This window comes from Cuculus canorus, chromosome 15 (assembly GCF_017976375.1).
Source record: "Cuculus canorus isolate bCucCan1 chromosome 15, bCucCan1.pri, whole genome shotgun sequence".
Lineage (NCBI taxonomy): Eukaryota > Metazoa > Chordata > Aves > Cuculiformes > Cuculidae > Cuculus > Cuculus canorus.
Genome location: NC_071415.1, coordinates 16987702 through 17014614, shown reverse-complemented (window position 1 = coordinate 17014614; position 26913 = coordinate 16987702). Strand labels below are relative to the sequence as shown.

The 26913-nt window shown below is 38.9% G+C and overlaps 1 protein-coding gene across 1 annotated transcript; it reads left to right on the top strand.

The window, feature by feature from the left end:
* Positions 1 to 170: 170 nt before the first annotated feature.
* GSPT1 (G1 to S phase transition 1) lies at positions 171 to 25830 on the top strand. The gene is made up of 15 exons (XM_054080606.1): positions 171 to 594; positions 10711 to 10758; positions 11151 to 11192; positions 11926 to 12153; positions 13123 to 13156; positions 14632 to 14709; positions 16050 to 16230; positions 16584 to 16738; positions 18180 to 18320; positions 19053 to 19146; positions 19476 to 19556; positions 19923 to 20096; positions 20531 to 20620; positions 21003 to 21171; positions 21914 to 25830. The coding sequence occupies exons 1-15, from the start codon at positions 312 to 314 to the stop codon at positions 21964 to 21966; spliced, it is 1851 nt and encodes a 616-aa protein (XP_053936581.1). The 5' UTR covers positions 171 to 311; the 3' UTR covers positions 21967 to 25830.
* The last annotated feature ends 1083 nt before the right edge of the window (positions 25831 to 26913 follow it).

Here is a 26913-nt window from a genome sequence, read left to right as displayed (position 1 = left end):
TTCCCATCTCTTCCGGGAAGGTGGAGCGGGGCTCTCACAGAGCATCATGGGAATCGTAGTTCCGGTGCCCCGTCCCGGCCCTGAGGCGAAAGGAGGCTCCGGAGGGCTAAAAACTACTAAAATGGCGCCGGGGAGGCCGCGGGGAGGGCGTACGGGAGCTGCGGGAGGCCATACTGCGCTCGCGTCGGGGCGGCGGAGTACACGCGGAATCGCCGGAGCGAGTGCTGAGTCGGTGCCGCCGCCGGCTTCCCCCTCACCCCGGACGCCGCGAGACGCTTCGGGGCCGCGGAGGCTTGTGGGGCAGCAACAAAATGGAGGCGAACGGCAGCGGGAGCAGCAGCGACTCGGCTCCCGACTGCTGGGATCAGGCGGACATCGAGCCGGGCAGCGGCGCCGGCGCGGGGTCCGCCCCGGAGGCCGAGGCGCAGCAGGAGCTGCTCGGGGCGGCCTTCAGCCGGCAGCTCAACGTCAACGCTAAGCCTTTCGTGCCCAACGTCCACGCCGCCGAGTTCGTGCCGTCCTTCCTCAGGGGCGGCCCGGCGCCCGGCCTGCCGCCGCCCTCGCCCCCGCCCGGCCTCCCGCCGCCAGCCCACGGTACCGCCGGGACGGGGCGCCGGGGGCCATGTTGGAACGGCGCGGGGGGGCGGGGGCTCCGGGTGCGGGGCGAAGGGGGAGGGGGCCTGGGCAGAGGGGGGGTCCCTGGGCGGAGGGGGTGGCCCTGGGGGGAGGTGGGGGGGGGGCCTGGGTGGAGGGGGGGTCCCTGGGCGCGGGGGGTCCCTGGGTGGCGGGGGGGGGGGGGGTTTCCCTGGGGGGGTCCCTGGGCGGAAGGGGGGGCCCTGGGGGGAGGTGGGGGGGGACCTGGGTGGAGGGGGGGGCCCTGGGCGCGGGGGGTCCCTGGGTGGAGGGGGGGGTCCCCGGTGCGGGCGCTGCGCAGGAGCCGCGGGGCTGGTGCCGCCGGAGCGCTCGGGGGTCCCCGCGGCGGGACAGGGCTCGGGAGGCGCCGCCGCGTCCCGGGGGGCGGGGGGAGAGCAGCGCCGGGGCTTCAGGGCGTCTGAAATGAAATGTCTTTTGAAGATTACGTCCAGCAGTTATCTTTTTTCCTAGTGTAACGCTGATAAAGGATTAGTAGGGAAGGGAGGCTTGTCCAGCTGGCCTCGGTCAGTGGAATAACTTGAAATTTACCTTGCTTTTAATGTCAAAGGCTCTCTCTGTACACAGCCGGCGCTTAGGCTAGATTCACTTTGCATATGGGAAATTAAAAGAGCTACTTTTCCATTTCCCCCTCCAGACTGCAGGTTCTTCCGAACACCAGCTGTGCTAGTTAACTCTGCGACCACGTTTTAATATCGCTAAGGAGTTTGAGACCCTATGGATTATCATAGTTTAACACCTTCCGGTTTTTTCTGTAGTAGTCTGTACCCCCTCTTGGTACAGTATTAAACAAGCCAGGATTGCACATATTGATGGTAGTAATTTAATTTCATTGAAGTGAGTACTTGTTACATTGTTTGTCACAATTTCCTGTTGACTGTGGCCTGGTATTTATTGCATTTGGATTTAATAGATTAATTAGTCTTGCTCTCCCTAGGGTCTAAAGCTATTGGATGTTAACAGCTAAAATCTGTAACCTTCTTATATGAAGCTATAAAATTTTCATAACAGAATATTAACCATTTTTTTGTGTTAGAATGAATGTTGATTTAGGTGTTCTCTACACCTATGCAGGACTCATGGTTTCTATCAAAAATTGTAGCTTGTGTGCTATGCTGGCAGAGAATGTGTGTGCATATACATAAGTGTATGTGTGTGTATATATATATGTGCTTTAGAATATATTTCCTAGAAGTCCTGGGCAGACTCTTGGGTTCCATTTAGGATAAATGTGTATGTTAAGGTTCGCAGGTGTAAAGGCAGAGTAGGTAGCTTGAGGCTGTGCTGAACATGTGAAACACCTTTGATCAATCTTCAAAATTGAGTCTAGTGTGTTTTTCAGCCATTGCAACCTGCATCTAATCTTTTTTAAAGTGAGCACTTAATACTGTGACTGAAAACTTTATTGAGGTTTTGAATGTTCTTAGAATAACTTGTTTTTATTCCCTGGCTACTTTCAGGTTTTTTTCATGGGATTTAAACTGCGCTTTCTCGCTTGCTCATTATATTTATTTCTTTGTATTTGTCTTTTCTCCACTTTTGTTTTTCTCTCCTTTTGCTGCTTCTGAGGCCTATGATAAGCTTTATCTTTCCAGAGACTAGAGGTGACTTTACTGAAAGCTTCCTGGCTGTCTGGAGCGATCAGGATAGCTTTTCTTTCCATCTTAGCTGCTGAGTGTATTTCCTACCTAGTTCTACAATCTGCATGGTTTGCATTCACCTTGCTTCTGTACCTTCTTTAAGGTTTAGAGTTTTGAATTTCTTACTGAAACTCAAACTTGGATGCCCCTAGGATTAAGCAGAAAAAAAATCCGCAGTTAAAAAAAAAAAAAAACACCCAAAAAAAATCGCCAACAAAATCAGCAACCTGGTTTTTTTTTTTGACTGGAATACTATATGCTTTTCCAGGTCTGATTTTCTCAGTTTCAGAAAGTAATTGACAGTCTTGTCCTTGCAGATGTTCCTGTAAGGTGACAATTACTTTCCTGGCTGGGAGAACTAGGTGGAGCTTGCTCTGGAAATAAGTCAGAACAACGTGGGATTAGACAGTGGTGCTGAATAGGTTGCTTTTCAGCCGCCCAGTTTGCTTTTTCTCACACGGGGAATTAGGTGTTCTGTGGCACTCATTACATTGTGAGAAAAAATGTATTTCTATTTGTTGAGGTCTATACAAATACTGTTTTTTACTGGGAAGAATCTGAGTTAATCTTGATTCTTCAGGAGAATCTAATAAACTGGGTGTCAGTTTGACGAGTTATGTGGCCTGAAGTTAAGTTCTGGTAAAGCTTTTGTTCTTGGAACTCTCTCTTGGTGAGGTTTTGTACGCAGCATCATTTCTTAGTAATTCAAAGGATGTTGTAGGTCAAGACGAATGTTTAGTAGCAGCATGGCATATCGAGGAATTCCACAGAAGTGGTCTCCATTGTGTGCGTGTAGTGTTGTAATAGCGTTTCCTCTTGTGCACGCTAACTTTATGGATATAGTAATTTGTAAAAAATTCCTGTCGCTTATGATCTAGTGCTCACAGAAGCCATTTGGGGACCAAGATGTTAACTTTCTAAAACTGGGGAACACCTGAGACCTGCATTCCAAGAAGTGTACTTTAAAACTTCTGATTTATACATGCTTTCTTTTGATTGCAAATTGTATATTAGAGAGAAGATCTAACCAATGTTGAGCACTAATATAATTTTTTCTTGCAGATAGTGTCAGAATTAGTTTGGATTTAAATTACCATTTGATTATATGCTAAAATAACATTATTTAATTTTTTTAACCTAAGGAACAGATTCAAAAGAGCATGTTCCAAATGTTGTAGCAATGAGGTCTTGCTTTTGTCAAATTGTTAGATTCTATCAGAAATTTGAAGTAGAGACTTCGTGATTTTCTGTCGGCAGCAGACATCGCTGTACCATAGTTCTTTCCAGTGAGTGGGTTGAGTATTTCATGAACAAGTTGTGCCTCTAGGGACACTCACTGCAGATGGCAGTTGCTGGACTAGCAAACTCAACTAAAGTAAGGCAAGGCATGATAGTCAATACAATGACAGTAGGTTTTGTTAGGGCCTCTCAACATCCTTAAACACAACTGTACCTTGCAGCTTCTCTGTTCTGTAGCATCTATGACTTATTATTGTACTATGGTTTATTAATTTTAAGCGTATATAAGATGTAATTGCATTTGGGTGGTTTTGTGTTTGTTTCTATATCAAGGCATGTCTCAAAGGTGTAAGGGAATAGTTAACCCCGTGCCCTCAGGATTAGTAGGATTGCTGTTAGCTAAGGTTCATTTGTATCTCCAGTAAAAATTGTTGAAAACACAGTGTCAACCTGTGTCCTTGTGGTTCAGTTTTTGTCACAGTCCTTGAATAGTTACAGGATTCTTGGTGGAATTGACCACAGCTTCCTTATATGGGTTTTTTTGTATTTTGTATTTGGGGTTTTTTTCCTCTTTAAGTGTTCACTGTTGACTTTGCTTGGGGCAGGATACTGAACTAGATAACTTTTTGGGGCCCTTCTAACCTGAATTGTTCAATGATTTGAAGCATGTGGTGGTTGTGGTAAGAGAAAGTGTCATTACTGCAGAAGTAACAAGAATAGAAAGTGTATGACACAGCAGCTAGTGTGAAGAAAGATAGCATTTATCATTTTGTGTGTTGTTAGTGCTACTGCTTGGTTTGGTAGCTTTCTGAATGTATTTGTTAATGACTACAGTTTAAACAACTTGCATCTACAGTCCTGAGCCAAGAAAACATCTGGGTTAGGATTCACTGCCCTTTGGATTGCTTCACTCCCTCAGTGTCCTCACTCGCTAGCAGTGGTTGCTTCTGAAATAGCTGCGTTCAAGCAGCTGGGTGCCCTCAGTCTTCCAGTGCTGTAAATAACTGGATATAGCATCTGTCTTTCTGGTTTTCCTTGCCCTCCTTTTTCTTCACCTCATGGCTAGCTGGGACATCCATATTTCCCCTGCCCGGCAATCAGAAACAAAAGGAGCTTCCATGTCTTCAGCTTCAGTTCTGAAGCCTATAATTTTGAGAGCAGGATGACAAGTTAGCTATGTCATCACATTACCCAAAACTGGTCATCACTTGCTCTACACCATTCTCTGTAGACTCTATTTTAAGACTCTTCAACAATATGTGTATGAACTTGCTAAGAAAATCTTGTTTCCTTGTTTGTCTAAAACTAGTAGTCCACCACTGCAGAAGCTGTCACGTTAAAGGATTACACCGTTTACTCGTATCAGCATTTGAATCGCCATGTGCTGATAATTTCCTCGCAAGTCGGGTGTTGGTAATGCTCCTGTTAATGCCTCATAGCTGTGAACTTGAACTGCTTACACGACAGCAAATCATTGTCTTATTGTGAATCCCAGTATAGGGTATAAATCCTTATTTTCAAAGAAACCCTTGATTTGAGTCATCACTTGATTATCTAGAGCAGTGTCTGTGCGGCAGAGGAGCTGCACAGCCTCTCTTCAAACAGTCTGCGCAGAGCAAGGCTTTGTGTCTTGGCACTGATGTGCCAGATGATCAGACGTAATACGCCTGTGAAATGAAGTCAAGGTGCCAATGTCTTACACAGATGTCCTTTGTCTGCATCTGAGCTGGCCCCAGGAAAGTAGCCAGGATTGTGTTGCTCCTGTTAGAATAATTCATCGTGCTTGTGACTCCAGTGAGAGACAGACCACAGGGAGCCAGCTGTGGGCTGGACAAACCGTCCTGGAGCCTACCTGGACCCTGCTGCCCACGTGGGTAGCACCCTGGTTTGGACTACTGATTTAACGCATTTGAAAGCATGATGCTATCTTAAAACTTTATCACTCTAATAAAATGAACACAATAATGATTATGATTTGAGAGAATTCTTGGACTCTTATTAGCAGCCTGATTTTACATTTCCACTTTCAGAATTTTGGGATTTCTCTCCTGTTTTATGATAACACACAAGTAAGAGAAGCAGCTGATTGTATGAAGCTGAGATAGAAAGTTGGTTTTGTTTTTCTTTTTTATTATGAAGAAATAAAGCAGTCAAAATATAATCAGTGAGATTTATGACTGTTTTGAAGAAGTCTATATGAAAATGACACTGATTGAATTTCAGTACAAAAGTTAGTTTAGGACAGGTGGTGCAAAATTAAAAATGTGTTCTCCAGAACAGTCTGAGAATTTTTGTGCAAATTTTACTCTTATATGTGAATGTTAGGATCCTGAGATTAACCTGCTAAAATCCATGGGATGCTTAGGATTGGGTTGTTTGGTTTTGTTTTTTTTAAAAAAAAAAATCAATTCCTACTGGGTTTCAAGAGGTCTTGGTTAGAGTGTGGAGTCCTTAACTGCTCTAATACAGAGCTTGATTTCTTGGCTATCTGTCTCAAAAGTCAGGTTATCAACTGAGCACAAATACTTGGCCTTAAGGAAAAGGGGTTTTCATTGTATTCCCTGAAAATCCCCATAAGCTTTCTTAGACTTAGTTGTGAAGAAGCATGTGGGTTTTAGATAAGAAAAACTTAAGGTGTGTCCTCACTAGGGAAGGAAAAAGGTGGGTCTTTTGCTAAGCTGACATGTAGTAAAATCCCGTGAATACGTAGCAAGTGCTATTTTTTGTGAATTTTACAAAGTCATGTTAAAACCATTAAAGCTGCTTTTACGTTGGTATGTTTTAAAAACTGGGCATACATCTCTGTGTGCACTGGTGAAGCTGGGGCATGAGCTGTGAAACAGGGCAGAGACAAGGAGAGAAGAATTTTGGGTTTAAGTTAACTTTCAAAACAACTGCCGTAATTACAGTAGACTTCTGAAAATGTTTTGTTTCAGTTTATTTAAAAAACCTAAAAATATGAATTAGCTCTAGCACTTACTTGTGCCTAAAGTATTTTTTTTTGTGGGTTTTTTGTTAACTGAGAATCTCTTGGGTTTTTTTTACTGTCATTCTCATGCTCTGTGTTTGACTCAGACCTTTATTTTTTTACTCTGGTGTAATTCCCATTATGCTTTTGTTTCAAAAAAAGGGGCTGGGGGGGCAGCAAGCATCTGTTGAGTAATTGATGAAAACTGTTGAGGCTGTTGTGTAAATATATGCTGAACTTGAGTATTCACATCACGCCTACAAAAAGGTGATGGGAATCTTAAGGTTGATGTCACACGTCTTTACTGTTCAGCCTTCTGGGAATTCCTGTGAAGGAACTTGATGCCTGTATTGAAGGAGCAGCAGTAAACTCACGATACAGACCACCGAGTGCTGTAGGAGAGACACTTCTTTCAAGCTGACTTTACCTTTTTTTTTTTTTTTTTTTACTTTCTTAAGGCTTTTAAATTTTCTTAAGTCTCTATGCTCTGTTGTGCAAACACTTTCGTGACCCCGTAGCCCGCCTCAGTTGCCTGGACCCAGAACTGTCTTATCAGTCGGGCAGCAGAGCGGGCTGGGAGCAGAGCAGCACATCCTGGGCTCTCTTCATTGCTGTGAAGGCATTTGTGTTGTGGCTCAGGTGGTTGTGTCTGAGGAGGTACCACTCAACTGCTGAACAGGATCTGCTTGTGTGGAAACATCTCTGCTTGTTCTGTGCATCTGGTAAATACTGCAGTTTACATAAAGGTAGACGTTATCGTTACTGCTTAGCAACTGAAGTTTGATTTTAATACTCTATTTTAACTACAGTTATTCTAATACTGGTTCTCAGTTTAGCAGCTGTACCTGTACTACATACGAAAGTCTTGTTTCATTCTAATATCAATTTGCTTATAAAGCAATTTTCTGTTGTTTCTGTATAAGCATTATCAACTCTTAATGCTGAAGTTTCTGGCTTATACTGTTTTAAAAGGGTATTTTCAGAGGTTGGGTGATAGCTTAATTCCTTCTGCCTGTGCAGAATCTGAAGCATTAACTAGAGATTTGGCATCACTTAAGACGTGTCCTGACTTAAAATACAAATTATATTTTTGAATCCCTCTCGTATGGTAAGATTCCTATCTGAATGATTTTCACAGATAAGGATCTAGAATTTTCAAGCTGAACTTGAAACATGTAACAGATTTTTCTGAATTGTGTTTAATTTGCTGTGTGTGATGTTTTTACAGTAATAGTAGTTGATGTTAACCATAAACATTGTTAGTTACTTTCCTGGCTTCCAGGAAATACAAAATTAAAAACTTTGCTTATCTACTTCAGTGGTTTGGAGAGAGCAGGGTAGGTTACAAGGACTACTTAGAACCTTTGAGTTTCTCTCATCTTTAGAGGTATGTTGTTACAATGATTGTCTTTACCTTATGGGCGAGATAAGCAAGGTTATTTCAGTTCACTGGATTTGTCCAAACATTCTGCCAGAGGGGCAGTGCAGTGTTTGGACTTCCCATGTCCTAATCCGGTATTGAATCCTAGGTAGTAAGCCTGTCTGAACTAGATTCAGAATTGTCATCTCCTTTTTATGTGATGCAAAGATTCACGAGGTGTTTCAGAGCTGCAATGTAAAGGTGAAGTGGCTTTCCTTGAACTATGGTGATTGCCCTCCTGCCGCGGCACTAGCAGTGCTTCTCACCCAGTTGATACGTTGATTCAGAGCGCTGATCCACCCAAAAGCTGGTAGGTTCTTTGTTCAGTTTTTGGTCAGACCAGCTGCCTTTGTGGTGCTTCAGTAGTTAAACATGCTCTAGGGCTGACAGGAGAGAAGAGATGACAAAGAGCAAAGCACAGCCACCCAACTGTCTAAGAAGCAGTAGGGTTGCATGCTCCTTTCCAGCCGATTGTTGTAAAGGCATCCTTCAGGCAATCTGTTCACTTCCACACAGAGCAAATGACGAATCTGACCCTTTCAAGTCAGAATTTTTTTCTTGTATATTTGTTTGCAATGTACTAGTGCCTGGAATAACCTGAAATTGTTTCTTGGAAGTAAACAGTTACAGTAGAGAGGGGGGATGTCTTTATTTTTTTGCACTTAAATCCTATTTTTTTTTTAATTAAGAGTCTTTATTTTTTTTTTCTTTGTTTCTTTACAAAGAACTTGTTTAGAGAACCATTTGTATTTCTTTTCTGCTTTGAAGGAACAACGTGTTTCATGTAATTCAGTGTCCTCCTCAAAACATGTTTGCCACTTGTGGTCCAAAGTGACCAGAATTTAATAAGTGGCTGTGGTCATAACTGAGTAACTGTTGTCTCTTTATTGCACAGTATTAGTACTGGTTAGGATCCATACACAAACTGTCTTATTGATTCTCTTGTGTGCTGGAGTTGTAGAAAATTTAACAGATGTACCTCCGTAGGTTAACAATTTCTTACCTCCTCTGTTATTTGTGAAGGAGGTTCTTTTTTCTGTCTGCCTGCCGGCTGTATTACAGACCAGAAAGTAAAAACTGAGTTTATTATGAGTTATGTTTATCGATGTTGTATTTCTAACAAATTAAGTAACCACTTCATTCTTCAAAATACTGTCATTTAATATGTTTTTCATTATAGACAGACTTGAGGAGTGAAATCAAAACTTGTTGAAATGATCTTGTAATGAAAATATTTATGCATCTTCACTGTAATATGTGTGAAATGGCCAACAGTCTTCTGATGTGTTATAAAACAGAGGCTTTAGGTTCATACCTAGATTCTGTGCCACCTGCTTACCACTCTTCTAAATGGGCTGAGTCAAGTCTTTTCCATTACGAGGAATCTCAAAGTATTCAATTCTTACGCTTTTACTTACTATGTTAAATCTTTTTCTTAAAGCCTTGTTCCTGTGGTTTTGGGACCCTGGCGTGCAGATCATAGCTGATCTAACGCAGCGGTGTAGGGAACCTGTCTCAGAGCGGTCTCCTCTTGATGTTGCTGCGCCCCCTCCTCTGCCGCTGGTCACCGGGTGTTGTGCTGTGACCCACATCCACCCTGCCTGCCAGCTCTGTCCTCTGGCCCTCTTCCAGCTTTTGCAGCACTGCTCCAGTTTATAGAAGTCTACAGCAAATATGCAAACAGCACAAATGCAAAGAGGCTTAGAATCAGGTCCTTCTCTTTATGTTTTTGTTCTTTTGAGGGGATTTGTTTCCCCTTTAGATTCCATCATACATGCAGAGCAAGTCATGGTATAAGATCTGTGTTCTTATAATGGGATTGAAGGAGAGCTGGAATACAGCTAAATAGAGGGTATGAATTTGGTATGTGGCTGAAAAAATAAGGTAATTAACTTCTTTCAAAGAATTATGGAGTTGAAATTGTGCCAAGAACAAACGAAATAAGCTAATATTTTAGGAGCAGTTATAGAAGGCTTCTTGATCTTGTAGAATAGTGTCTGGAAGCATCAAGTGTTGTAATTGTTAACTGTAACATTTCACTCCTAGTAGGTTTAATAATTGATTATACCTCAACATATAGTTCAGCAGTGAGCTTTAGTGTTTAAGAAGGCTGAGTGATCTAGCGCAGAAATGTAACCTGTGGCTTTGATATGCACGTGGCTGGTGAGACTGCCTTCTGAGTAATGGGACTGCATTATGATGTTTAAGAGGACTGGCAAATTTACCAGGCAGGTGAATGAATTTATCTCTTGACCCCAGTACCTATGGAATATCTTAAGAATTTATTCTGAGTATCTTGTTTCAATTTTCTACTCTATGCCGATGTGAAACTGAGGCACAATAGCCTTGTAGGTAGGCCTGGGAGCTGAAGCTGGCAGTTGTGACACCACTGGCCCCTTTTTTCTTTGAGTACAACAAAACTGGTTTGACGCTTTTAATCATTAGTTGGATACTAACACTTTACAGAGCCAGCATGCCCAAATAGGATTGGCAGGTAAAATACAATGTATAGAAAAATTGCTTCCTTTAAAAATTCTTCAAGTGTATGTTCCCATGGGTGGGGGCGGAATTGAACTGTTTTTAGACTTGGCATATTATTTTCACAACTTCTAGGCAGTGTTCTTTAGAAGTATTTGGCCATGGAGGTTATGTTTAGTACTGTTTTCAGGGACAGAGGTGTTTTTCCTTAAATACACTCTTGCAATAATGTTGGGAGAAGGTCTTTTATGCCTAAGTGTAGAAATTGCTTATGTCAGCATATTTTAAAATTTAAAAACTTCTTTTCTCTGCAGGTGCACCTGTAGAGACTTCTCCAGAGGAGCAGACAGCCTCTTGTGAAGGTAATTGGTTTTGTGTTCGGACAGCGTGCAGCTCCTTTAAACATGATTTTCAAAAAATCATTGCAAAGAATCTCCTTTTCAAAAATCACTCTGAGCCTTTTCCAGACTTTATTCTCTTTATCCTCCCTCGTACTGCTGCTGTGAGGCGGTGTGGTTATCTTTGGGTATTTACAGTTGTATAGCCAGTTGAGCAGGGCACGTAAAGACCAAGTGAGTTATTGAAGGTCCTGAGGCAGAATTTTTTTCACTTGAATCTGTATATTAAGTAGTGTTGGTAAGTGCCCAAACATCTGAACTGTCCTTTTATTAATTTAATCGCTCCATTTTTCTGTGTTCTTGATATTATCACGGTAAGTATGTGTCCTTAATGATTACTGTGTTTTCTTTCGTAGATTCAAATGCTGCTGTTAACATGGAAATTTCAGAATCTGTTGGTAAGATGAGAACTGTTCCATTTCAGTATGTTAGTACTATAAAATACTGCTGCAGTGCTCTTGCTGATTGATTGCAAACAAAATACCTTATTGGGCCTTTACACTTTTGGTCCCTACCGATTTTCCTTGTGTCTTTATACTTGGATTAGGAAAGAGGTAATCAAACACCGGTGTGTATTGACAGGCGCGGCTGGATTACTTGGACACTGAAAAAGCATCAGTGCATCGTTAAAACTTTTCATATTACAAAATAGTCCCATCAATGCATGAAATGGTGATTAACAACAAAAAATGGTAGCGATCAGAAATACGAGTGATCAGAACATGGAAATTGTATCTTTCTCCTTGTATTTGTATGCCTTCTGAGAGAACTTAAACCGTTACCCCTCTCCTTTTTTTTTCTAAATATATGGTAGTGTGTCTGCCTGTGCATTCACACCAGCGGATATTCAGATTTTTCTTTTTCCTTTGTAGAATTGTTGCCTTGTTAAAACAGAGTTCTCTTAATCCCTGTGAATCATAGTTTCCTGATGTCAGCCCACAAGCCAGTTTGGAAGCTCCTGATAGTAATTATTTCTGAAACAAGCAGCAGTTGCCCATTTGTGTACAGGAAGACACTGACAGACTGGATAGTTGAAGTCTTTTGATTGCAGCTTTGGTGCAGGGGCTTTTCCTCATAGTCATTGCTTTTAATTTCATTATATTTTGATATTTCTAATTGGTTAATTTTTAGTGGAAAATGGAGAGACGGAAATGTCCCCAGAAGAGTCATGGGACCACAAAGAAGAAACAAGTGAAACGGAGCTAGGAGGTGGTCCTGCAGGGGATGCAGGGCCTTCCGAAGAAAGCGCTCAGGAAATGATGGAAGAGGAGGAAGAAATACCAAAACCGAAATCTGTTGTAGCACCACCAGGCGCTCCTAAAAAAGAGCATGTAAATGTAGTATTCATTGGGCACGTAGGTAAGTCATAAATGAATTAAGTAATTGGATCTGTGTGTTGCGTATTATCTAGAAATTGGAGGATTAGAAATTAGTCCTGGCCTTTATAGGGATGTATGTATTCACCATGTCTTGAGGTTAATAGGCACGTTCATTCTAATGAAACTCCTCTGGAAAAATTAAAAAGCTTAAAGAAGTTCTTTCATGAGAGAATGTCTGTGTGCTCTGGGACACCACACTGTTCGTGGTTGTGATTGCTCAAGTACCTGCTCTATTGACTGCTTAGGTGACATAACCATGTTTATGATCCAAAGATCAAAATTGCAAAGCAGTGCTTCTCTTCTGCTTCTTCTAAATATTTTTGAGGGTTCTTATTAATTGTTCTTAAATAAAAATTATATTATTCTAGATATTAGAAATCATAAAAGTGTGAACAATAGATGAACATAATTCAGAAGAAGCAAAATGTGGTTTCAACAAGCTTCAGGAAAGTCTTAAGTGGTGTCAAAATACAGAAGGATTATTGAATCAAGTAAATTCTGTGTTTTCATTTGTGTATATTGTTGCTACCTTAACGTAGTCCTTGGGTAAATTCAGAATGGAGTCATACAGGGTCGAGGCAGTGGGCAGAGGTACACCCAGTATCGAAGGGCAGGCTAGAGAAGTTAGGAAGCAGGGAAAGGGCTTTTACAGGACCTTCCTACACTCTTAACCCATGCGTTTGCTGGATCACTGCTTGCTGAGGTGGGTTTTTTTTTGTGGGTGGTACCAAGTTTACAATTGTGAAAAGTAAATTTTCAAAATTCCATATAATTTAATTTAATTGAATTGACAATGAATTATCGAAACGAGAAGCTGAGAGATGTTTCAAAAAACTTAGATTGCAGTTAAAAATTGTGTCTTTGGAAATATATCAGATAACCTTGTTCATAGTTATTTTCTTGTTTTTCTAGAATTTTCTTTTAAATTGTGAATGACTTTTTTTTTTAGATGCTGGCAAATCAACTATTGGAGGACAAATAATGTAAGGAAAATTATAAAATTTGTAGACTTGCTCTTTCTTGTGACTTAAGAATGCATTAAGTAAAATGAGTAGTATTTTCTTTATGATTTATTTTTATAATAAAATACTTGTCTCCTTGTCAACTTAGTTACTTATATATGGAATCTCTTAATTTGAGAAGATCAAATCTTATCGCTATAGGAGTTTCACTTAATAAAAACAACTATGCAAAAGCATACATCATGAAATTTAAATAGACTCTCTTTCTTAGAACATGATTCTGGTTTTGTCATTTAAAAATACTGTTTGAAACTGCTTCATAGCCTTTGTTAAACTTTGTCCTTTTTGTGAAGATTAAAAAAGATGAACATCCTTCTCCCCGGCTGCTAACATTGTCGGTCATAATTTGATTTCAAAATGTGAAATTACAATAGTTATTTTAAGTCTATTTTAAAAATAGTATCTAGAGACTGCAGTATTTTTATGAGACAAAAGTAAATAAATGCAGCTGGATCTTACAGCTTGTGCAAAACAAGAAATGGAAAGTAGTGCGTGAAGGAATAGATGCTGCCCTGCTCATGCAACCTATTTTTGTGATTTTAAAATAATACTCTCAGCATATGTGGGAGGACTTTGTCTTGGCATTTTCATCTTGTTTTGTTTTGACCCAACTGGAATGTTGGAATTGTCATGCTGCATTTAACCTTGTAGTTCACACTAGAGCAAATTAGCATTTTGTTATCTGATGTGTCTGAGTACTCTCCTTGTACAAGGAGAAGCCTATTCTTAATAATCCTAGCAATGTGTTATGTTCCTAAAGCTGTTTGAGGTCTTTATTTTTGCAACATATCCTTTTGTTATAAGGGTCAGGGGGGAGTAACTGGGTGCTTGTAGCAGCTTTGTCATTAATCCTTTATTTACTGCTGTGATTAATTTTCCTTATAAACTAAGTTGATTGCTGTTATTAGAAGATGAGGTAGAAATATCTGAGAGGAAAAATATAAAAATTTTAATATAAGAAAACTGTACACTACTCGCTTCTTTTCATAACCAAAAGGTCTCTTAAAATATCTGTTTCCTTGTTCTGTCTAAAAAGAATGAAATGAAAAATAGTTTCCTTTACATTTCAGAAGTGAGAAGGTTGTGGAAAATTCTCCTATTACAGTTTTACTTAATTTTGAAATGTTGGGTTAGTCTCAGAAATGGGCTTAACAGCTGTAGTGCCTTTTCAAAACTTGCCTCTGCAGAACATTTTACAGTTAGGCTTAAAAAGAGGCATTCCTCATACTCCTGCTGAAGTGGTACTGGTGTACTTTTACACTTCAGACAATGGTGTGGCTTTTTGTGGGGAAAAAAAATCCAATGCTGCTTGCATTGGGCTGTTCCAGTTTTTCAAAATAATCCGTAGGGATTGTATAAGTATTTAACTATTTGGAACTATTGTTCTGCTTGTGTCTAACTGCACTTTTTTGGGGGTTTCTTTTCACCTTTCTTAGGTATTTGACAGGAATGGTTGACAAGAGAACACTTGAAAAATATGAAAGAGAAGCTAAAGAAAAAAACAGAGAAACATGGTATGAACTTGCTGCAGATGCTTTTCTCTTTGTGCCGTGATGAAAATGGGGAACTGTTTTTTTAGTCTCTGTCCCTGTAGCACTGCCTTCCTGCTGGAATTGCTTTCAAGTATGGGGGTGGGAATCCTGTTTTCCTCCAGTACTACTTTAACTAACTAAAACTGTACAAAGCAGTGCAATTCACATTGGAACAGGTTTTGCTGCACTGATGCTTTGTTAAACCTAGTTGGTAAAAAAGGAATACAAGGCAGACACTTTTCTCAGGCAGCTCTTGGTGTTGTTCTGTGTCCTTCACCTGTAAACAGCAGAGAGGTATCTAAGGGACAGAGATTAGAGCTGTCTGCTTGACAGACCTGAGAAGAGAGCAAGAGGATAGTTATGGCTGTCACCTTCTGTCTCACTTTTATATGAATAAAGATAGGGTCCTTGGTACTTAAATTGCCTCCAGGCAAGACAGTGCTGCTGTCGTGTGGATTTTTGTGGGAGACTCTTGCTTGGACTCTGATGCTCCATCTCTGATCACTGGTCAGCTGAGTTAGCAGTGTCCTACAGACATTGTCCAGTCCACACAACAGATGAGCTAAAGATTCATAAGCTGCTGTTAATGGTGAAAAACATTGGTGTGTTAAGCCAGTTCAATCTATTTATTCATGCTTTTCTTCTCCTTAGTGAGATTATTTTTTTCTCTCGTTCCCATTCACCAGTTTTCACAAAAGCTGTGAGAGCTAAATGATCTTTTTTTTTTAAATTTCAGTTCATCCATCTAGCTTTAAATCCAACTTGTTTGTCAGTGGCCAGTGGATAAAATAGAATGGGGAGGGGACAGCAGTTGATATGCTCAAAGTATCAAAGATAGGGTGGTGTCTGTTTCACAGCCAATCTCTGCTTAATATGTGGAAACAAGTAAGAACTAATAATAGTTCTCATAATATAAATATGTGTAAATCGGAACTAATTTTTTTAGTTAATTATGCTGAGAAAGAGGAATTGTTTTATATTTGATCCAGAGGTGTTTTTCAAAGTGAGGCAAAGCTTAAAGTATTTGAGATTAGATCATACCTGGAGAACTTAGTAACCAAAAATAAATTTTTAGAAGTGCGTCCTTCTAGTTATGCAAGGGAGAGCTAGCGCTGGGCACTATGGCTCACTACATATACACAAAATATTTAATAAAAAGTCACTATTGATCTTGGAAATGCCTAAGTTTGGTAATGTCTGAGGTGGTTAGGACAGTTAAGCGCAGAAGAGGAAAGACATCTATGATGATTTAATTGCCATACATAAAATTAGTAAAAATTAATACAAATATAGAATATTTGGGTTGGGTTTTTTTTTTTTAGGTACCTTTCATGGGCCTTAGACACAAACCAAGAAGAACGAGACAAAGGTAAAACAGTAGAAGTGGGTCGTGCGTATTTTGAAACTGAGAAGAAACACTTCACTATTCTAGATGCTCCTGGCCATAAGAGTTTTGTTCCAAATATGATTGGTGGGGCTTCTCAAGCTGATCTTGCTGTGCTGGTAAGAACAAGTCATATTCTTCTGTTTTGGATTAAGCTTTTTACTTTTATTTTTTGTTTCCTTGTTTACTCTTTTTGTTTGTTACAGTGGGGCAGAATTTTCAAATCTTAGTCTACGAAGTTGAGCAGTTTTTGGAATAACTTAACAGCTTCATCAAATTGCCCACAGGTGTCATGTGATTTTTGTCAGTGCAGAAGCCAATGGGAGCTGTTGAGGATAGACCAGTGCATTTTGAAAGCTTTTATCAGCTTTGACTACCAAAAGTTATTTTTTGAAAAGGCAGCATTATCCATTGTCAGTTGTTCTGTTGAGATAACTGTATATCCTTTATTAAAATATGTATTTTTAATTAGGTTATTTCTGCAAGAAAAGGCGAATTTGAAACTGGATTTGAGAAAGGTGGACAAACAAGAGAACATGCCATGTTAGCAAAAACAGCAGGCGTAAAACATTTAATAGTTCTGATTAATAAAATGGATGATCCAACTGTAAACTGGAGTAATGAAAGGTGAGTTTAATGTTTTAAAAATATATTCATTAAAAGATACTGAAATAAAATAATTCATAAGTATTTTTTTTGCATCCTGCTTTTGCTGAAAGAATGGGAGGCTGGTAAGCTAAAGATGGTTATCAAAATTGCAGGAAAACCAGAAGCATGGTGCCAAAGGACAGTGCCGCTCATGGTTGAAGGTCTCCACTACTTCACTTTCAACTGTTTGAATCCATTCAGCCATATCTAACAAAACCATGCATTCTAACATAGTTTAATTGCTGACATGGAAACTTGATACAGAACCTAAAAGGAAATGATTCTGTTTTCTACAGTTTAGTTTGCCATATACTTGATTGTTTGGCCACATTTCTGCTGAACTCCTAGCTTAGATTTAGTGAAAACAGCATTACCCTGTTCACCTTACGTGTCCACCCTGTGTTATTTGGAGTTGTTCTTTTATGATAGCTGAATTGAGTAAGCAAATTATATGTTAAAGTGGTTCTTGATTACAGTGTGAGAAGGGGGTAGGGAGGGAATCTTGCAATGAAGCCGGCCAGGTAAAAGTAACTGGAATGTCATTATGTAGTATTTAAATAACTAATAAAAAGAATGTGGTTATTCCTTTCTCCTTTAACTCTGAAATGTTGTTAAAGGGTTTTATTTTACTAAATGTCAACACTTGAGTCTTTTTCTGGCTTCTGTCACATCTGTCTTCTCATCCCTTTAAGCTGGATGCTAAAACGTGTAACTTAGTCCTTCCCTAGGGATATTTGTGATACGAGAGATGAGAGGATACAGTTTTGTTCTACAGTGCAATAAGAGGAGTTGTCAGGGAACTTGCTGTGCTGCCAAGAACGGTGAAAGTCTCGTGGAAAGCTCTGAGGGTCTGTGCAACCTCAGTGCATCAGCTGAATATGCAAAGAGAATAGGGTATGCCTGGGTGTGCTGTCTTGTCCTGCCCCAACCTTCGGAAAGGACTGAATTCAGCTGAAACTGACTGAAGGGAGGAAATGTAACAGAAATAAATAGAATTAAGTCCTAGGAAATTATGTAGGAGACTGGAGGCAAAATCAAGCCACTACTAGAGTGAAGGGCTGTAGTATGACCTCAGCTGTCTGCTTGGTCTGTCCTGCTATCTTTGCCTGGATCTCCTGCTCAGGAGCAGATCTGGCATATGATGCTGCTTACCGAGCCGGGTAATTGTACCAACAGAGGTACGTGGAGAAAACTGATGATGCTTTATGGAGCTGAGGAATGAAGGGGAATAGACAACACCAAATTGGGCTGGAAGATTGGGAAGAAGATGCAAATAGGCCACTGAGCTTTATTAGGTTTGCTTGCTGCTCACAGAATAACTGATAAATATTAAATGTCTGTTTGTTATGTATCTTTGAAGTACAGTATTATATCACATTGAAATAATTGAAACATCTTGATCTGCGTGTCATTTTAATAGATACGAGGAATGTAAAGAGAAACTGGTGCCATTTTTGAAGAAAGTTGGCTTCAATCCCAAAAAGGATATCCATTTCATGCCCTGCTCAGGACTGACTGGAGCAAATCTTAAAGAACAGTCAGAATTCTGTCCTTGGTATATGTATGTATCTTAAATTAATTGCTATATTTCAGTAAAAGTAAATGCTACAATGAAGCTAGGAAGGAGTATAGCGTGGTATATTGTAGCTGTGTTTTAAAGTGCTTGAGGGGATACAGTCAGGGCAACAAGAAAACAGCCATGCAATGAGCCAACTAAAAGCGCTTGCTAAATGCAGGAGATTAAATTAGCGGTAGTATTAGCATTATTCTTTGGCTATGAGAGTTAGAGTGCTATACTAGCCCTTGAATTTTGCAGTGATGCTGCAGCTGACACGTTGCTAGAATGAGTAATTGCTTGATGTGTACGGTTTGCTTGAAGCTATGTTATAATTGGTGACAAGTCGTGTCTCTCAGTGGGTGCCATGTTTTCCAGTATCGTTCATGGGAAGTTAAAACATTACTGAAAATCATGTTTGGACCTAGCTTACGGCTTAGTATTTCCAAAACATACTGCACATCTGGCAAGATTCACAAAGGGATAATGAATTTGCGTAAAATATGCCTGTAATATAACTTAGTGACAGACACTTCCTGGGTGTTCACATGTTGGCTAGGGTAAAATGGATGCTAATGATGGGATGTTATGATAGATTGAACTGTCTTAGAGGTCATTAGTCTTAATGATGATGGAATGAAAATCTTTCCTTTTGTTGGACTGCATTTATCTATTCTGAGTGATTTTTAAATAGAAGAGTGCTCACAAAATTGAAATAAATGCGTTCTGCTCTTCTAGTGGATTACCATTTATTCCATACCTGGATAACTTGCCAAACTTCAACCGTTCAGTTGATGGACCAATCAGGCTGCCAATTGTGGATAAATATAAGGTACAAATAAAAATAATAGCATTGAAAGCATAAGTGGACTGTTTTCAGAAAGCAGTGGATTATTTACTGTATTTTTTGAGGGTATCTTTTTTTTGCTTTGATACGTCTACGTTTCTAGCTATAGGATAGATGCAGTGAGGGGAAGGAAATAATTTTGGCGTTGTATGCGACCCTTAAAATCTATAATCTTTCATGAGAACAGTTTCCAAAACATAAATATAGCAGTGCTAAACGCTTCATAGGGTTAAGTAATCTTAGAGTGAAATCATAAGTAGAGAAGACTCCTTAGAAAAATGTTTTCAATTTTCATGTAATTTCTTTTTGTGAAGGATATGGGCACTGTGGTCCTTGGGAAGCTGGAGTCGGGCTCTATTTGCAAAGGACAGCAGCTTGTGATGATGCCAAACAAGGTATGGTAAGGTCTAGATACTAAAAAATGTTACTACCCTAAAAGTGAGCTTGATGGTGTGTAGTTTACTTCCACAGCATTCAGAACTCAGGTTGTCTCTCCATAGCAAAATCAATTGCTGGGCTACAAATCATTATAGTTTATTTAAACCGTGTTTCACTTTGCATTTGTATGGTTGCCCCACAGAACCTTCTTCCCGCTGTGGGTTAGTATTTCTCAATGTTCCTTCTTTTTTCTCCCTTTTTTCTTTTTTTTACCTTCCCAAGGAGGAATGGAGGGAAAAAAAACAAAGGACGCAAACAGTATGGAGTGTGTTGCAATGAAAGTAAAATATTCACAATAAAAAAGCATTTTTTATTTCTTTAAGCACAATGTGGAAGTTCTTGGAATCCTTTCTGATGATGTAGAAACTGATTCAGTAGCCCCAGGTGAAAATCTAAAGATCAGACTGAAAGGAATTGAAGAGGAAGAGATCCTTCCAGGATTTATTCTCTGTGATCTCAATAACCTGTGTCATTCTGGACGCACATTTGATGCCCAGGTAGGATAACCAGCCTATGATTGCTAGATAGATGGGTATAAAGCATTAAAAGATTTTGTTTGTTTCACCCAATATAAACTCCAGTAGTCTGAAGTTTCAGTTCAGATCTCTTATTCACTGTCATATCTCTAGATAATAGTATCATATGTAACTAACACTCTGACATCATTAACTTTGAGGTTTTAAAGTACTATTTGTTTGGAATGTAACTTCTCAATGAAGTTTTAGATACGCATAACCGTGACAGCAAGATCTTGTCAGGTTCAATTTTATACTATCGTATTATAGACAACTTGGTTATAAATGTTTTCTTTCACAAAACTTTGCTGTGTGTTGTTCAGTTATACATTTTAATGTAGCTCCGTGTTTGGTTATTCTCTGTTCTTTTATAATTTAAATGAGGAAAAATGCACTTATTTTTAATTGTTTTACAGATAGTGATAATTGAGCACAAATCCATTATCTGCCCAGGTTACAATGCTGTGCTGCACATCCACACCTGTATTGAAGAAGTTGAGATAACAGTAAGTGTCCTTTTAAGTTGATGTGAATATAGACAATGCGCTTGTTGGGGTGAGGCGTTCTGTTATGACAATGTCTGTAGAGCAACCAGTGCAACAAAGCTTCAGCCTTGAATGGAATCTTTGGTCAGAACTGTAAAACAACTAAAAATTACTAACTGCTAGTATAAGCCTCCTGAAAAGCGCATGGTGAGTCATGATTGACTCTCTTATGCAGTAAACATAGAAGGTTGTTTGTTTCTTTTTACTTATTTCTAAGTGTTTTCTTTCTTAGACCACCTCAGTAATGGTTGGGAAGAAAAACCACAACCCTTATTTTCGCACTCACAGCTATTTATTTTTTAATTAATTTTTTATTATTATTTTTAACTCTTTTCTTAAACAGGCCTTAATCTGCTTGGTAGACAAAAAAACAGGAGAGAAAAGTAAGACACGGCCCCGTTTTGTGAAACAGGATCAAGTATGCATTGCCCGTTTAAGGACAGCAGGAACTATCTGCCTTGAGACATTCAAAGATTTCCCTCAGATGGGTCGCTTTACCTTAAGAGACGAGGGTAAGACTCCCTTGATCAAGAGTTATTAATTGCTGCAAAAGTAGTTCTTTCAAATAGGAGGTCATGCATGGCTACAACGTACTAAAATGCTGGTACCTCGTGGAAATCAATATTTGGTTAACAATGGAAAAGTAAATCTAAGCAAATTGTTGTCATTGCACAGAGTTCTTGCTAGTAACAAAAAGTGTGGTTTATTTTAGAGGAATAACGTACAGAAGTGTGTGCTGTGAAACAAGGTTGAATTTAAAAAACTACCAGCATTGTTTTCTTAGTGCATTGTGGAATGTCCACCCACAATGTTGAGTGCCAGAGCGTCTCTGTTGAAAGTTAGAAAAGATAAGGGGGTTTCTCTGTTGCTCTTTAACTCATGCTCACCCTGGTAAATACATCCCACAAATCTATGAGGTTTAAAATGAATTACCTTTAAAAGCAGTAAACAGATCTGGTAGAATGATTCTTGCCTTGCCTTCTCCTTCAATGACGAGAGAGAATAGAGCAGGCTTTCCACAATCCGTATTCTTCTCTTTACGGCTGGAATAGCACTGTTACTATTTTTAAGATTTTATTTTGCTTTTAAAATACACTGATGCTTTCATTCTACAATACAACAATTTTATTGTCTATATTATTTCTAATACTGTGGAGAGCCTGTATTTTTGGGGGAAGGTTTCAAGTTCTTACAGACTTACGCATTCCATTCTTTACCCAGTACACGTAACTGCTATTTGTCTCTTTGGTTTAGGTAAGACCATCGCAATTGGAAAAGTTCTGAAACTGGTTCCAGAGAAGGACTAAGCGTTTTTCTCAATGACCCCTGCACAATACTGTGAGGAAAATCAATTCTGAAAAAGCCTACTTCACACCGCCTTCTTATTTTCTGCCCATTGATAAACTTCTCCCTATGTTTTGCAAAGACAGCAAATTTCACAGCAAAGGTCCACATTATGTCAGCTTTCTCATATTGAGAGCTCTGCTATGCCACTGTTGAATTTTCCCAAAAATAATTTTTTTTTCTCCCAAATTCTGCTTCCTTGGAAAGATTGGGCAATAGCTTTGTAAGTGATGTGGACATAATTGCCTATAATTATGACATCTAAAGGATTTTTAATGTTTAATTTCCCCCAGCATATATATTAAGACCTCTTTTTCCAGGCAGATCACTCAGAGTGTGCGAGTGTGTGTGCACATGTTACAAAGATGACTACCATGTTAATAAACAATTCAATTTGAAATCTTTTTCGGTATTTGAATTGCTTTTGAATAATCTTTTTTATCCAGATGTAAGGCAGTTGCATTAGCTTTTTAACTTTCCGGTAACCTAGATACTTGGTTACTTGGACTTTTCTAAAACTCCTCAGCCTCCACACACACACACAGTTTTAAATGAGGAAATTGGGCACTCGGCCAAGTTTGTATTAAATTAATTATGTTTGCTCCTTCCTTTTGTTGAATGCATTCTTGAAATTAAAAACATTCATGAAATGTGGCACCTTCATTAGCTTTACATTTGTTAATACCTTCAGCAAATTTAGGTTGACTTAACATCATTACTAGACACATTAAGTCAATTTTGAAGGCTAGAACTGCATATTGTGTCTTTATAAAAATTCAGCATTATTAAATTCTTTACTGCAGAAAATGCTAACAACCAGTAAATCGGTGAAACTTGCAAAAATGAGAGAATTTGTGGCTATAGTGCCTATTAGTATTTATAAGAGCTGCATTTTGTGGGAGAACTGGGCCAATTAAAAAGTGCCAGTTATATAAGTTAGTCAGTTCGTGCTGTCTTTAATCTAGAGGGCTGGATAATCCTTGCTGTTTTAAAGATCAGTCTGAACTGAGAGGGAGAGACTATTTAAATCCCTAAGAGTTTGCACATACCGAAATATGGGAGGGTCAGAATCAAGCACAGTCTGTAAATTTTTGCATATCAAAAAGCGATGTAAGCTTGTGCAGACCAGTGAAGTTTTTCTTGAGAAATTAAAGCAAAACTGGTTCAAAATAAAGCTTACTCAGTACAACTTGAAGGAGCTGCATAAAAAAAAACCCACTTTAGCTGCACTTTTAAAGTGGACTATCTACAATTGCTATCCTGATTCTAACGATTAGGATGAAGGCTAACAGATTCTTTTCATTTCCCAGAGTATTAGTAGTAAGTATTAAAAGGTATCTTCAGAGCTTCTTCAGAATGTCGTAAACTAAACATTTTCAGTTGTACAATTGTGGCGAGCCCATCTCTTCCCCCAAAAGTTTACAGTCTAGTGACTGTCTCTGAATTCACAGATAATTCAAAACTGAAACAGATTTACCTTTTTGAGGTTTTTTTTGTTTGTTTCTTTGTAACTGTGGAACTCCCATTCATTTCACTTACAGCTACATTGTATGGACAGAAGAAGTTATTGTCCTTCAGTTTCATATGACTACACTTGTAGCTACCGTAATGCATGGAATTTAAATAAATTTTATTATGTCTGCAAATCTCTGGGCTTTTTTTTTTTTTTTTTGGTAAATCAGAATTTAAAAGTAACTTTTTTTTTTCCTACCAAGTAAACAAACCCCACAGTTCCTTGGGTCTTAAACTACTAAAGAAATTAAAGGCCAAGGAAACTTACTGTCTTGTCCATCTTCTGGATTGACTTAAGATTTCCATATATCTGACAGTTTTCTTGAAGTAAGCTCACAGATTCAAAATTTGCAAAGACCAGAACTGGACTAAACTTAGAGTTAGATTCCGGAATTGTTAAAGCTTTTAGTACCTTTTCTAAAGCATTGAAATGCATCTCAAGACTACATCTTGCTCCAGCAGGATGTTTCCACTTTTGAGCAAGCTTAGTGAGGGATTCTAAAACCTGATTATTTTGAAGCAGCACTGAATATTTATCGTTAAACTGAAAAAAATCTGCTGGGTTTAGATACCAGTATAGAAAGTCTAAGCATTTCCATTACTCATCCCATCTAGTGCATTTGGTTACCAGTTCCATAAATCCAGTTAATGTCACCTTGTCTGTAAGGGGAGGCTAAATTATTTCAAGTTCACTAACAGAATCTACATTATATGATTTAAGATGTTGTTAACCTGTAGGAGGCTATTGTTTGGATATAAAATATTTGTGTTCTATAACAAACATACTGAAATGAAATGTAAGATATACATCTACCCAAACTGGCTGTGTTTTGGGTAGAAGAGCTGGAAGCACGTTACATTTGAACAGTACTCAGAATAAATTTCAAGGTTTTCATTTCATCTCCATTTTACAGACCCATTTTTACTACAATTGAGTACAGCTAAATCTAGCTGAAAGAAGGAAAAAAGATAATGTGGCTTTGTTTGAAATAAATACCATTTGCTGATTCACTGATGTAATAAACTTTTTTAAATGACCATTTTGAATACTTCCTTTTGTGAAAACATGTGGCTTTGAAGATGGAAAAAAACACAGGAGCTGTGCAACCACAACAGTCAAAAGGAAGGAGGGGGGCAGGGAAGGAAACAGAAGTTGGATCGAAGCTACAGGAACCCTAGGAGCACTGCCAGTGTAACTGTTCCTGGGTCCTGGCATGGATGTAACTCATACCAGCAAAACTCTGAGTGTGTTTCTGCAGAAAGTATGGATTCAGGAGGGTGTTCGCCCAGGAAAATGACATTTACAGCAATCTGTATGTGCAGTGTGGTACTGAGGATTACACCTCTTCTCCCTGATTGTTGGCCAAAGTTTGTAGTGTAGATGTGGCTTAAGCATATAGCCATGATGTAACTTATAAAAACATAAATAATAAATTAAGACCTTGTATGTCCTTGAACTGAAAGCCTTGGTATATGTAACAATTAAATGTAAAAAAAGAAAATTCTGAATGTGCAGCAATGCTAATTATTTTGCAACAGAAAATAATGATTTGTTTCTGTGAGTTACAAGAAGTAAAGCAGAGGAACGGGTACACCGATCACTTGACTAACATTGCCATCAACTGCCTACCTGAAAGCATTCCATCTACCGTGGTCATCTTTACAGACAACCAGGAACTGATGCACAAACACTGGGGCACTGATTTCCTGAGACACTTATTCTGGTAGTAAATTGCATTCTTGAACAACAAGCTATTGATGGTGGTGTAATAGTGTTGTAAGAAAAACGACTGCTTTAAGGAGGTTTATCCACGGGGATATTTGCTGGTCATAAATTTTGTGCCCCTCTACGGAATTTTTTCAGTGGCATGGAAAGCCCAGCGAAAATTACTCAATGAAGAACCTCTGGTTTAGACTACTTATGGCACCATTCATATATTAAAAGCTATGTTAATTATGAGAAATGTGGTTTTATAAGTGTTTATTACTGCATATTACCTAAGGAAAAAAATATTGTTTCAATGTCCCAAGTATTTGATTCTGTAATACTCTGGCTTTTTGGTTCTTAATGCAGACTGTTTCAATGATGATGATAAAGCAGATGAAGCGTACTCCAGACAAGACTGTTTTTGTCCTGAACTGATACTTAAAGGCTCTTACTCTGCTGGTTTTGTATACCTTACAGAGGATTTGGTAAACAAAAATATACCAACAAAACTGGAGTTACTACTGAAGATTTTATATTGTGAACATGTTTCTTTCCTTGTGTTCATTTTAAGGCACTATAAACCTGACAAAATATTTCTTTTCCTATGAAGAAATGTGAGAAAGGAATCTAGTCTTAATATAAAATGGAAATTTATGCTAACAAACTCGGAATCTGATGTGTGTATATATACCTTTTAATAATACATATCCTTTCTTACCTAAAAAGTCTCAGCTTCCACTATAAACTGGATTTTTTAATATCTCTCCTCAGTTACATACACCACATATTTTTGAATAAAAGTAATACAAGATATGACAGATTAACTGTTGGATGAAAAAGGTACTTGAGGTTGTGTTCCTGTCATCTGTTAAGCCTGTAGGACTGATGACAGGCAAAGGATTATAACAAAAAACCACTGCAGCTTCTGTCACAGACGGGTGCCTCTGTTCCGAGAAAGCAGTCTGAGTGAGTGAGTGACTTGCTCTGCGAGCATCCAGCTGTCTGACAGGTAATTAAATTATAGCTGGAGGCTTACACAAGGCTTGGAAGGAACACAGTCTAAAGGAAACTGGTGCCTGAACTCCAGTCTACTGGGGAGATTCTCTTCTGAGATCTCCTTTATAAAGGACTTCTTACTCCTGGTTTAATTTCTGCTCAGTGCAGAATTTGAATTTCTTCATGCTAGTTTTGTTGCAAGAAGTACACTTAGAGAAACCTGGGATTTCAACATCGAATAATCTGGAGCAACACAAGCTTGGTACTCAAACTTTTGGGACACACACCAAGGGAATAATCTTAAACCTCAAAGACTGTTTTACAGCAGAAACAATTGCTGCTTGTACATACCTTTTGCTAAGAGAAAGTAGAAGATTAGGGATATATAGAAACATCATCTTAAGTAAGAATGAAGTGGAATGGGTAACAGTTATGTCATTCTAAATCTTGGCATTTAGAGAAGTGCGACAAATGGCTTGAGGAAAAATATGTGCCTTCATAGTCAGAAAATTTAAATTGAGCCCTACAGCAGAATGTTTAGTGTACAGTGATAATATTGATGAAATTAACAAACCTAATTTATTCACAAAAGTAACTATTAATTTGTGAACTTGCTAAATTAAATGCACTCTTTACATGCATTGCATGCTGTATTAAGCTGAAATACCTCTTATCCAGAGATTAACATTGTTCC

What these genes read in the sequence shown, in the direction of transcription:
- GSPT1 (XM_054080606.1), top strand. Translation starts at nt 312, where the DNA reads ATGGAGGCGAACGGCAGCGGGAGCAGCAGCGACTCGGCTCCCGACTGC. An exon ending in GCAGACAGCCTCTTGTGAAG is followed by an intron (nt 10,759 to 11,150) that starts GTAATTGGTTTT and finishes TTTCTTTCGTAG; the next exon opens with ATTCAAATGCTGCTGTTAAC. An exon ending in GACGCACATTTGATGCCCAG is followed by an intron (nt 20,097 to 20,530) that starts GTAGGATAACCA and finishes ATTGTTTTACAG; the next exon opens with ATAGTGATAATTGAGCACAA.